Source organism: Betta splendens, chromosome 1 (assembly GCF_900634795.4).
Source record: "Betta splendens chromosome 1, fBetSpl5.4, whole genome shotgun sequence".
Taxonomy (NCBI): domain Eukaryota; kingdom Metazoa; phylum Chordata; class Actinopteri; order Anabantiformes; family Osphronemidae; genus Betta; species Betta splendens.
Genome location: NC_040881.3, coordinates 5,808,018 through 5,819,936, shown reverse-complemented (window position 1 = coordinate 5,819,936; position 11,919 = coordinate 5,808,018). Strand labels below are relative to the sequence as shown.

The 11,919-nt window shown below is 42.5% G+C and overlaps 1 protein-coding gene and 1 long non-coding RNA gene across 5 annotated transcripts in view; one reads left to right on the top strand and one right to left on the bottom strand.

Moving 5' to 3' along the window:
- The window catches only part of znf827 (zinc finger protein 827), a 57,089-nt gene that overhangs the window by 4,286 nt on the left and 40,884 nt on the right, over positions 1 to 11,919 (bottom strand). For 2 of the 4 annotated variants that reach the window (XM_029164315.3, XM_029164317.3), the window contains 5 exons: positions 8,179 to 8,316; positions 6,716 to 6,887; positions 6,069 to 6,235; positions 3,297 to 3,506; positions 2,252 to 2,429 (listed from right to left, as the gene is read on the bottom strand). In XM_029164315.3, the coding sequence (XP_029020148.1) occupies positions 2,252 to 2,429; positions 3,297 to 3,506; positions 6,069 to 6,235; positions 6,716 to 6,887; positions 8,179 to 8,316 (865 nt within the window). Of the gene's footprint in view, positions 1 to 134; positions 1,238 to 2,251; positions 2,430 to 3,296; positions 3,507 to 6,068; positions 6,236 to 6,715; positions 6,888 to 8,178; positions 8,317 to 11,919 lie in introns of all 4 variants that reach the window. The other 2 variants (XR_005898013.2, XM_041071866.2) reach the window with 2 other exon arrangements.
- Positions 6,193 to 11,821, top strand: LOC129604297 (uncharacterized). The gene is made up of 2 exons (XR_008695081.1): positions 6,193 to 6,328; positions 8,189 to 11,821. It is a non-coding gene; the product is annotated as an uncharacterized LOC129604297 (long non-coding RNA).

Here is an 11,919-nt window from a genome sequence, read left to right as displayed (position 1 = left end):
ACGATCACATACGTACGTGGGTGGGTGTGTGTGTGTGTGTGTTGGGGGGGAGGGTGAGGGAAGGGGTGACAGGCTGGAGAAAAGATTGAAGCAATAGGACATGAAGGGAAATGAAGGAATGGAGTGGCACTTACATTTAAATAGCACCTTTCATCTGCTCTGGGCCCCAAAGCGCTTCACAAACCCTGCAGAACAGAATCACCTCAGAAAAACCTCGAAATGGTGAAGGCCCTCTCTCCCTTTCTAAACACTCCTACATACATGGAAACACTTTACATTGCTCAAGTGTATACATGTGTACGCACTGGATGTGGGGGTCAGATGGTTTACTGTAGGCAATCAAAAACCAATCTACTCTAATCCACTAACTTTTTTATGAAGAGTTGTTGCCTGCCTGCTATTGTAAGTGAATTCAAGTTATTTAAAAAAAGCTAGTCAGAATTGATCATTTTACTTAATGAACTAAGAAGTTAGTTTTTATGTAAAACAGCTCATTTTCTTTTTCTCACTGGAATTACAAGAATCTAACATTCTGCTTCTTCTTGCTCGCTGAAATCAGTCTGGTTTCAAAAAACATTTCAACAAGAGACATTTAAAACTGTTACAGAAACTCTGACATTTTTCACTCACACACTACAACTAGCACCAAGTCCTCAAGTCAGTGAGTCAAAAAAAAAAAACGCAGTGTGAAGATCTTTGCGCTATGAACGGCTTCTTGTGTGTTTGTACTCTGTTATCCACAGGACTGGTGTAAAACGAGTCAGTGTAACTCTTTTAAATTCAGTGAAATGCTACTGTTTAACAAATTTGAGAATCTCCTCCCTCCACTAACGGCTGCACAGAAACACAATGCAGAACATGGATTTTTGTTTATGACAAGATGAGGGGATCATAATAATGAAACTCAATGGATCTGCACATGCACAGACTGTAGTTATGAGAACTCAAAAGCAACAACATGGTTGAACTGAACCTTAACAAATGCCCTTTGTTCTTATATTTTTATTAAACGTTTCCATGTGTAGAGCCTTTTTCCCTGAAAGTCAGCTTGAATGTGTGTGAGAGTACACTGCTGTGAATAAACATCATCAGTGAGGGCTGAGTTTTGAGGTAAACAGATGGGCTTTGTGTTAACTTGACAAGCCTGAAATGGGACATAAACGTGTCACAGTACAACAAAGGCTCCTGTGGGACTGGAATATGGAGATGGAGAGGGAAGCATGTGAAGAGACTGGAGCTACAAAGAGACGCAGTATTAGAAAAATTAGACTGCTTCGCATGCCATACAGAGAATATTTAAAAAATCTGTCCATGTATTTGTGTTCAGGGCTCTGTGTGACTGGGAGGGAAACCATGATGCGCGCTAGTCACCGAAGGTAAAGCTATTTATTCAGGATATTATTCCCAAAAAATCCAGCCTGCTGTGCATTAGTGTGCAGATGCATAAGCTTAAAAGCATCCATTAGTTTAGTTATATATTCAAATGTGTATCGGGCATCGGTGTCCAGCCTGGGATGTTACGAATGCAGTCCGCTCATGTGCGTGAGCCCACAGAGTGTGTGCAGTTGTTTCTAAAGGATTGTCTTCTAGGGGTGCGCCAACAGATTTTATGTAACTCGGCGCAGTTTACAAAGTGTCTGTGTCGTAGGGAGAGAGCAGGTTTCTGGGATGCAGGTTTCATCAGATATTTTTCTTTGGCATGGCTCTAAGCTGTGGGCAGTGGAACAGCAGACCCTGAGGGGAAGCCCATTTCCTTCCATCTTTCTCTCTCCCTTCTGTTCACAACAGCCACTGCAGGCTCACAGACTACTGTCTAATAAGTTGGACGTGCCAAGAGAGGCTGTCGAGCAAAACCGCAGCTTGTATCGTTTCATGACTGGCTGCAGATAATGAACATTGAAGTGACTTTAACAGATTCGGGACAATCAGCCAGAATAGGCCCGTGTTTGCGTTTGTTCGATTCGTTCAAGCTCAGTTTCATCTGTATGGATGTTGAAATGAGCGGCCACTGTTTCTGTTTTCTCAGGGTTTAATTGATTCACATAATCATCCTGGTGTTGAAACCACTGAGAAATCGGAAAGATTGTTCAGCGCTTACAGTCGGGTTACAGCTAAGCTTCAGTTTCTACTTTTATCTAATGGAAAGTGATGTAGCCTTTGTGTGTGGATGTTTGTGTGCAGTGGGTTGACAAGGTGAGGAGGGGGAGGACGGGCGGAGTTAGGAACCTCTGTCTGTACTTGCTTTCCTTACTTGAGCCCTCCGGAGGGGACAGTGTGGCACTTCTTGTGCTCCAGCAGCTGCTCGGGCGTCTTGAGGAACTTGTGGCAGACGTCGCACTCGAACATTCGCGTGATGAGGTGAATCTGCAGGTGGCGCTCGTACATGCTACGCGTCTTGCACACAAAATTGCAGAAGACACACTCGAAGCCTGCGGAGGACGGAGAGAGGAGCAGGTGAGTTAATAGCGGGTCTGTTTTACAGATTCTGAATTTGCTCCTTTTATTAGGCTGAGACAGTGTAAGACACAGACACAGAGGGAATTCAGATAGAAGATCAGCTTTAACGATGCAGACGAACACAGAATATGCAGCAACATGAGCAGGATTCCTCTCTGAATTGGCTTTAACTTGACTAACAGTAACTGACTTCCTCACAGTAAAGACGCAGACAAAAATCCTGGATGAAATAGATGCAGCACGGCTGACGCATCCTGACTTTGCGTTCCTCACAGGAGTCAAGCTCCAAAGACACAGACCCTGTAACGCTCTATGATTCGACCTGAGGCTACTCTGTTCTGACCCTGCTGAGCTGCTAAATCTCCACAGCCCACATTTTAACCAAACACATTCAGGTTTATGTTTAAAATCTGCAGGTGCAACCCTTGATCGCACCTTTGACATCATCAGCATTTAATTGATCTCAGCAACACAAGCCATGGAACTGTTTCTTAAAGCTTCATGAATAAAAGTAGAACAATTATAAAAAGAAGGAAATTATTAAAAGGATCCTGGATGAGACCACATGTAAACAATTAAGGAAATTAAGTCAATCACTTATTGTCGTCACTTCAGGCTTTGACGACAACTGATCTGGATTATTGGTTGGTGATCCCTCATTCTCATGTTTGTTTCTTCACCCTGAGCGAACAGGCTTTCTCTGTGTTTGGTCTTAGTACAGCAGCAAAAGACTTTGCTTACATATATTACATTAATCTTTTATCGCGTAAACTTTACGTGTTTACGGCCTTTACAATCATGACACGTATGCAGCTGTAGCTGCTCCAACACTTGCTTGCCTTTGTCAGATTTGTCCTCCGTTCCGGATCCCGAGTGGCTTCCAGAGCTGGACTGGCTGCCTGCAGAGGAGGGTGGAGCAAGCAGACTCTTAAGTTCTTCGTTACTGTGGGTAAGGTCTCCGCCCTCTGAGCTGTTGAGGGAATCGCTGAGGGCCGAGAGGGACGAGGAGGTGCTCTTGGTCTCACTGAGGGGGCTTCTTGAGTTCAGACCTGGGCACAAAATGACAAAAGCGGTGCAGCTTTTATTCAAAACACCATTTCTAAGAGAAAACACAGATTTGCTTTCTTGTTTATGCTTCAAGCTCTTAAACTTGCAATGTATGTATATGCACACACTGACATGAACAACAAGCAGTCAGCCTTGAAAGTCCTTTGCTCTGACTAAGGCCGTGCTGCCAGTCCAATCAAGATGCAGTGTGCTTTTATTGATCCCCTTCTCCAAGTCTACAATTCACTCTGAAGAGAGAGCGAATTAGAAGGGGAGGGGGTGAAAGGGAGGGGTGAGGAGCGCGGGTCATGGCCGAAGGAGCTAAGATGGCGGGAGCATCTCAGGGCACAGCACAGCTCAACAAAGGGCATTCACTCGGGAGGGAGTGAAAAGGAGGAAGAAAAGGCTGCATGGATCCTAAAATGGTTGACCTGTCCTTTTTAACACAAGCCCACAGACTTGAGACTGAATGCAAAACAGGGCTGTAGTCACGTTTTATGCCAGAAATTTTACATAACAGAAGACATAAGTGTCTCCAATCAAAATCTGAGAACACCTAGTTTTAGCTTACATTTCGCTGAATGAACTTGATACAGCTTTTATCTCCTCGGCCACAGTATATAACATCTACCTAATTTCTCTTACAATCTCCAAAAGGCTCATGCCACATTTGTAAGCACAAGGGAAAAAAAACGCTGCTCTGAGCCATTGGGCCTTGACCCTAAAATACACCTCAGCTGAAAAACATTCCATTTTCTCTTTTACTGAGCAGCTTTATCTGTGACCGCAAAGCATCACTCATGATATAGGAATGGAAAAAAGAAGAAGCGGAGTATGTCTTTCCGAGTGCTGAGGGCAGGTATCAAGGTATACTGCCACATCACTCTGCAGCCTCCCTCCTACAGAGAAGGGCACCCAACAAATCGTTTCCTCTATGCGCTGACCTCACGGGGGGTCAAGCTTGAACTGTGACACCTGCTGAGCTCCGCCGTCTACTCTGGGCGTGACCGCACTGGTAGTGCTGCTACCTGCTCTGAAGTTTAGACACTTTACCCAGCCGACCTGGACCTTAACCAATTATTAAAATCCCCACATACCGAGGGCAGGACGTGTGTTTGTGAAGGCGACCGGGAGCCAAACTCCTGTACATTTTAGTGTTTGCTGTGTCCATCTTGTGTGAGACTGAGATAAATGCCAAGTCTGGCTGAGAGACTTAAAAGATGGCCACAGTGGCATCGTAAACCCAGCTTGTCTCTAAAGGACCCAAGGCCTATTGATTTTTCCCCCTCAGGCACGATAAGGGCCAACCTTCTCAGATAAACAAGGCCACTGTGGCCTCTGAAAGACCCCTCAGCTGTCTAGGCTGGACAATCCCACCCACCCACACATATACTGAGGAACAGTGGAAGAGCAAAACATCAGCAATAAACCGGACAAAGCTGTTTTAGACAAAAACACATATCGACCACCAGGGGTTCAGACCAGCAGCTTTAAAAAAGTCTAGAGAAGGTCGACCGGAGGAGGCTTGTTTGTGAAACTCAATTCTATTGCTTGTCTTTCTCTGTGTCCTCTGAACTGATACTGGACTGTGTGTTTATGAAGTGTAAGTTACCTTTTATATTACGATCGAAAAAAGCAGGAAAATACAGTTTTTAGGACAGTGACACTTTTATTCTTATGTTGCTTCTGTGAGATGAGACTGTAACTAAAACCAGTAGACACTTCTAAGCAAACATCACTGGTACCAGCTTCTCAAATATGTTTGTTTTTGTTGTGTATAATAGCAAACTGAATATTTCTGTGCTTTGACCATTCAGTCTATATAGTTACAGTATATGTGTTGGTATATAAAATACAGTATCCTGGGCTCTGAAAACTGCATCAGGGAATTTTATGTATTTTTATTTGTATACACATTCAGTTTCAGGTTTTGTAATCATTAGTAGCAGCCCTACAAGCAGATGAAACAGTGACTGAGGCAGGTTGGGCCTCATTCTGAATTAATCAGTCACAGTGATTGATCAGTGCATCAACCAATGCTGTCTGTAATGTGCTGTTAAAAAGTTGGGCCACACACATAAAAAAATTGAGTCAGTTCTTTAATCTTAAATTTGAACCTGAGCGTTGAAGCATAGAGCCAAAACAATAGAATATGTGTCACTGTCCAAATACTGCACCGTGTTTCTATTCTAAGCTGCGAACAAGAGCCACAATGTGTAAGCTACCACCCACTGGTACATGTGAGAGTAATTTTGAAAATAACTCCATAAATCATTTTCTAGGGGTTGAATCATGTACTTATCTACAAACCAGTACATGTCTGCAAACCAGCAAAAACAGCAGAAACAAAAAGAAAAGATCTTCATTAACTAATGTCAATGATATGTTAAAGTGCCCAACAATTAAATTAAACCAGGAAAATTGTGTGTAAAAGATGTGCTTTTTTCTGATCTTTTATAGATCTGATCTTTACTAACTTTGACTGATTAACTGGGAAAAAAAATACAGTAAACAGTAATTCTTCTTGACACTAGTGGAACACCATCCTATCAAAGAATCTGCACCTGTATGTCCGGTACTAATGTGGTTCTTCATGTCATTCTCTTCCATGCAGACATAATCACAGACGCTGCAGCAGAGTGAGAACATCCACTGCTCCTTGTCCACATGGAGCGACATGTGGCTGACAAACTGGGCGTTCAGCTCCGTCTGGAAACCACACACATGGCAGCTGGACAGAGAACAGAGAGGAAGAGGGACGAAGATGGCGAGAATGAGATGGAGGACTGTCACCTTTAGTGTTATATTATGCCTGCATAAATTGGTAAGTTGTACAGCACGGAACACATTCTGTTAATCTGATAATGACTGACTGAAATACTGTAGTTCTAAAGTGTACGAACAAAAAAGTATTAATACAATGAAACGGCATTTTGGGAAAGTTGCTTATTTCATATCTGCACTGCAAAGAAACAAAATCGATCATGCAACTCATAAAAGAATCACTTTTCCACCACCAGCTCGTCAATAAGCAGTGGCGGCTCCAACTCACTGTAGCTGACTGATGTAGTTCTGCCCATCAACCCAAAACAAATGTGTTAATTAGTGAAGAGGTGCAATAAGGTTTTTGCTGTGGTAAATCTGATCCACGATACCACCTGGAGACGCATTAAACTGAGGTGGGTGCTGTGCTCGGGCCTGTTATTACTACCTGTAGTAGTAGGGGCAGTTCTTGCGCTCGGCAGAGTCGGCCGTAACAGCGCTGACGATCTGCTCAGCATCTGTGTTGACCAGCTTGACAGAGTGGATGGTCAGGTGCTGATTGAGGTTAGCCCTGCACTTGGCCGCGTAAGGACACAGGTGACACTTGTACTTCCTCTCTTCTGCAACGAAATACACACGCGCGCACACATACACATGTACATACACATGTACACACACACGTACACACACACGTACACACACACGTACACACACACACACACACACACACACACACACACACACACACACACACACACACACACACACACATTCTGTAAACATTACCTGAGCTGCTATTTCATTAAGTTCCACTCTGCCTGTGAGCCTTTAAAGCAAGCTTAAACCTAATTACTTAATGCTAACCCTGCCTAACCTGCGTGACCCCAGCTGTTACACTGATCCTGGAAGAGGATGAAATATTGACAAAATCAAACGTTCATCTTAGCATCTGGCTGTTTTCACACAGCTGTAATAATGTGAGACGTATTATTATTTTCTCCTTATTTTCATGCAAAGTAAAAAAAGATCCCATTCTAAAAACAAACAAATCATAACAACACATCTTCTCATGTAAGCTCTCACAAACATGCATGCATGCGCATACTCACACACACCATTTGCCCCAAGGACATGAAGCCAGGCAACCTTTATGTCGCCGGGGAAACCAAAAAGACCATCACACTGACATATGCCCCTGCTTCTGCTCTCTGTGGTGTGGCCAAGCTGTTCGCAGCCAACACTCTCAGATGGTGTGTGTGTGTGTATCGTGTTGTGTGCACACAGAATCTGAGAGCATGTCCAATTGTGTGGGGGCATTTTGTACACGCGTCTCCATTTGTGAGCTTAGTGATTTATCCTGCTGTCCCAAGTAGGTTGCAATCATTTCTAATCCAGAGTTAATTTGCCTTAAATAAAATTGGACGTTTTTGCCTAATCAGAATCAAGAGAAGGGTTGAGGAAGTAACTGGGTAGAATGGATAAAATGGTAGTAAATAAGTGTAATCAGGATGCTGAGAGGAAACCAGCTTCATCGTGGAGAAGTCTCCTGTGTCAGAGTATGATATAGAAAGTGAAAGAGGGACCAATGCTAGCTGCATCAGAATTTCTGGTGTGTGTGTGTGCGTGTGTGTGTGTGTGTGTGTGTGTGTGTGTGTGTGTGTGTGTGTGGCATCCCTCTAGCTGGGTAATTAGACAGGCTGTTTTCCCAGTGAGCCTAATCATGGTAGTAATCTCTTTAAAGGAAGGGTAATCTAGTCTAGTCAACCTTATTTACTTATTACACAAGCACCCATGCATGAACACAGCCGCTAAGATCCAAGATCTAAACCTCAGCAAAAGAAGCAGATATACTGCAAGGCAGTGCAATGTGGTGGTGTGCACGTGCACTTACAATGTCATGCGTTTGTTTACCTGTGTGTAGAGCCAGGTGTCTAGAAAGAGTCTGCTGTCTGCCGAACACCTTGCCACAGACGGGACAGGGGAAGAGCTGCTCGTTCAGTCGCCACTGGGCTATCCCGTTTCCTGGCTCGCCGTCATCCTTCTCGGAGTCTGCGTCACGAAGGCACAGACAGAGAAAAACGTACGCGTGACTCACTGGCATCAGTCATCCACAAGTGAATCTGCACATGGACTGCGAAGTCAAGCCGCTATAAACCAAACTAAGTAACTTAAGATCGATATCCACATTTGCTTATGTTCTGACCAACATGTGATTAGATGTTGTGTAACTTTAGTTTTACACATTTCATTTTAACAAAGTATGTCTTTTAATGTTAGTAGAGCTGACAGGAAGGAAGGCAAGAGAATGGACTGAACTGGGGAAATGATGTATATGTACAGCTGCTGCCCCGAGCTTTCAGTATTTGTGTTAAAACTAAACTATTCATTGAAAAAAATAATGAAATTATTTATTATATTCATTTCAAGACAGGATATTTCCTACTAGCTTTTATAATCTCGTACAGTATCTCTTTCTGCGGCGGTTCCCGTGTGGCCTTCCACCACCCATCAGCCCTGAAGTGGCCTATAGACGCTGTGTGCTTTCCCCGTCTGGCATGCTACGCTCTGCTGTCCTCCACCCCACTGCACTCTCACCAGATAGATGGGAGAGAGAGTAGCGATGGGACAAATGACACAGACCAGAATAAAGCAGCTGACAAAAAAAAATAGATGGGATGGTAGAGTGAAAGAGCCAAACCAGCCTATAGAACATTTTAAAATAATTGCAGTCACTTGGCCTGAATATGGCTACAATAAGTCATGACAGGCCACTGTCTTTGTGTCCAAGTATAGTACAGTAACTCAATATCTGAAAGAACCCTGAAGCTTTCCCCTAACTTTCACACTTAATTTTGTGACATACACATGTTTAATCCAGAAAAGTCCCCTAGTTCTACTGGAACGGCTTTGCTAATTTGTTGAACCACTGAAACCAGTCTGGTCCTATCTGACAGATGCTTTTTATCAAGCCTGCGGGTGGGATGCGGTGCAAACACAGCCTTAATGTCAAAAGGAAAGCACCAGTACTGTAGTTGGCTGCAAAGCATCCATGCACATCTACAGCTCTCTTTACCGTATGTTACCCCTGCTCTCCTCCAGCCTTTAATTAAAAAAAATCAAAAGGATGCATTTTCAGATACTTTAATGAAACCATGAAGATCTCAAAATGTTCAAGTGGCTGATCTGAATTAAACTTCATGATATGAATAGGGAAAATGAAACAACATTGTACTTTTTCTGTTGTATAATTTACTCAAACAGGGGCATACAGTACTTATTGGTGAGTGTCTGCATTGCTCAGAATGTTTTACACAGACTAACCTTTGCCCAAACGTCTGTATATGTAAGGAAAATGCTTTTCGACTCAGTTAAAGATTTATTTTGAATCTTTATAATGGATGGAAAAACACTGCTCAGTTTCTTGCTCTGCCTCGAAGTTTGAGTCTTTGCAGATGGAAAGCAGAACTTGACAGTGCTTTATAAAAAAAAGAACGAAAAGTAATCTTTAAGCAACAGTTTGAATTCAACAACAAATTTTCCATCTGCAGTAAAAGTCACATTTTAAATTATCCTACGAAACAAAATTTGGCCAGCTGATGATTTTTTTTTTCTGGGGGGAGGTCTGAAAACCAGAATGTGGGAAAGCAAAGACGTTTTCTGGCATTTAGAGGCAGGTTTTACAGCAAATGTTAAAGAACAGATGCTCTCTGGCTGTGGAAAGTGCTGCGAAAGCGGCACAGGAACTGTCAGAGCAAAATACACCCATTCTGTTTAATATAAGCAAAAATACAATCATTTCTAAGAAACACTAAATAATGTATGTTCTTAGGAAACTAGCACAGCTATCATAACTTGTATAATATTTTTATGAACTCAACTCAGGAGTTTAAACTGCATTTCTATTGAAGATGATTTCACAGTATTTTCACCGCGTTCATTATAAGAAAACTAATTTCAAAGACTACGAAATCTTAAATGAGCGGTGACAGCGGTGACAGCTGTGACACGTAGATCCATTTAGATTAGCTGAAATAATTACTCAAATAATGAAAAGGAAATTAACTTGCAACTATATTGACACTCGTTTATTTGTTTAAATAGATTTTTAAGCAATTGTGTTAACATTCAATAATCAGAGCTGCTTTCATAAAGAAAGGAAAATCTTAAAGGCAGGATTATAACTGTTAAGTAGTCACTCTAGCAAATCCTTACTGTTACATGTGCATCACTATTGTTACAAGAATGAATGAAGGTGTAATGATAAATGCATACAAAGTACTGCTAAGGCAACAATTGCCTGTAAGAAAAGCAATGCATTGTTTATGACCTCACACAGGTGTTTAAGGTGTAAAAAGAGGACACACGACTCCTAAAACTTGAGTTAGTGCAACCTCGGCCGGGACACTGGAGTTCCTAACCACCTGCATTAGCTGGGAATCTGCCTCTCATCATGCCAGTGGCCCTGATGTCTTCCTGACCGGATATTCACACCACTTTTAAACTCATTGTCAGTGTAAGGCTTATTCTTGGAATTCACAACCTTCTTATGGGTTTTGTAGTGAAAGCTTAGTAAACAGAGACACATTAACTTGCCCTGACATGCAAATGAGAGCAGGGGAAGGCCTGGTGTCAAGCAGCGGTGGCAGAGGCCCTGACCTGGGAAAACGTACTGATAGTTAAGCCAATTAGGGCTTGGTGTACTTAAAATGGGGAATGGCTTAATTACTGCTAGAAAAAGATTATACTAAACAGCTAAATGAAAGCACAAGATATTTTTGATTTTTAACGTGCAGTACGTTCTGAGAAAATCTTTCTACCACTGCCAGAAAAATCTGTTTATTTGAAGTTTGACTGAATTTAATTCTATTGAACTACATCTGCAACAAGTAAGCTCACAAAGAATGGCAACATGGATGTGTTAAAAAGGGACAAAAAGACAACAGACACAGGAGTGAGGAAATGAGCAAGTGTGGACAGACATACAGGGAAAAAGAGTGGCAGAGGCTGGACCTGAAGCTTAAACACACAGGGGAAAGGGGAGGTGGTCTAGGCGAATTAACTTTCAGGACACTTTTGACACCAAGAAGCCAATCGGATTTTCATTAACTGGCACAGGGACAGGCAAAGCTGGCACAAGCTAATTAACCTCTGGATCTCTCACTGCCAAAGGAACATGGAGGGAAGTTCTGGGATGTCAGGGAGGAAGGGAGGAGAGGGAGATGGGGGATGCCCTAGGCAGAGGCCTTCGGGTTGGGAAAACAGGTGAGAAGCTCTAAATATGAAATAGGGAGGCGGGTTTTACCAGAGAGCGGGTTGAGACCATGTAAAGCAGCTGGTGGTTAATTGTGGATTTTATTGGACGTTGCTTCTGTATGTGTCTATTTCTCTCTGTGTGTCTGCAGGACGTTATGTAAATTCAATTCAAATTCAAGTCATCACCAAATAAAGACTAGTTTTACTACTGATTAACCTTTGGATTATTTTTGATTAACCATTTTGCATGTCACTTCCTTCCTTGTATTGTGTTTTTAGTTTACATTATCTTGTATTTTACCACATACTCAAAATCAAAAAGCTGCAGCTCAAAGTCTGTCCATCCATCTCCTGCCTGTTGGATAAGTCTGGGCTCCTGTGCTACGGGTCTGATCATGC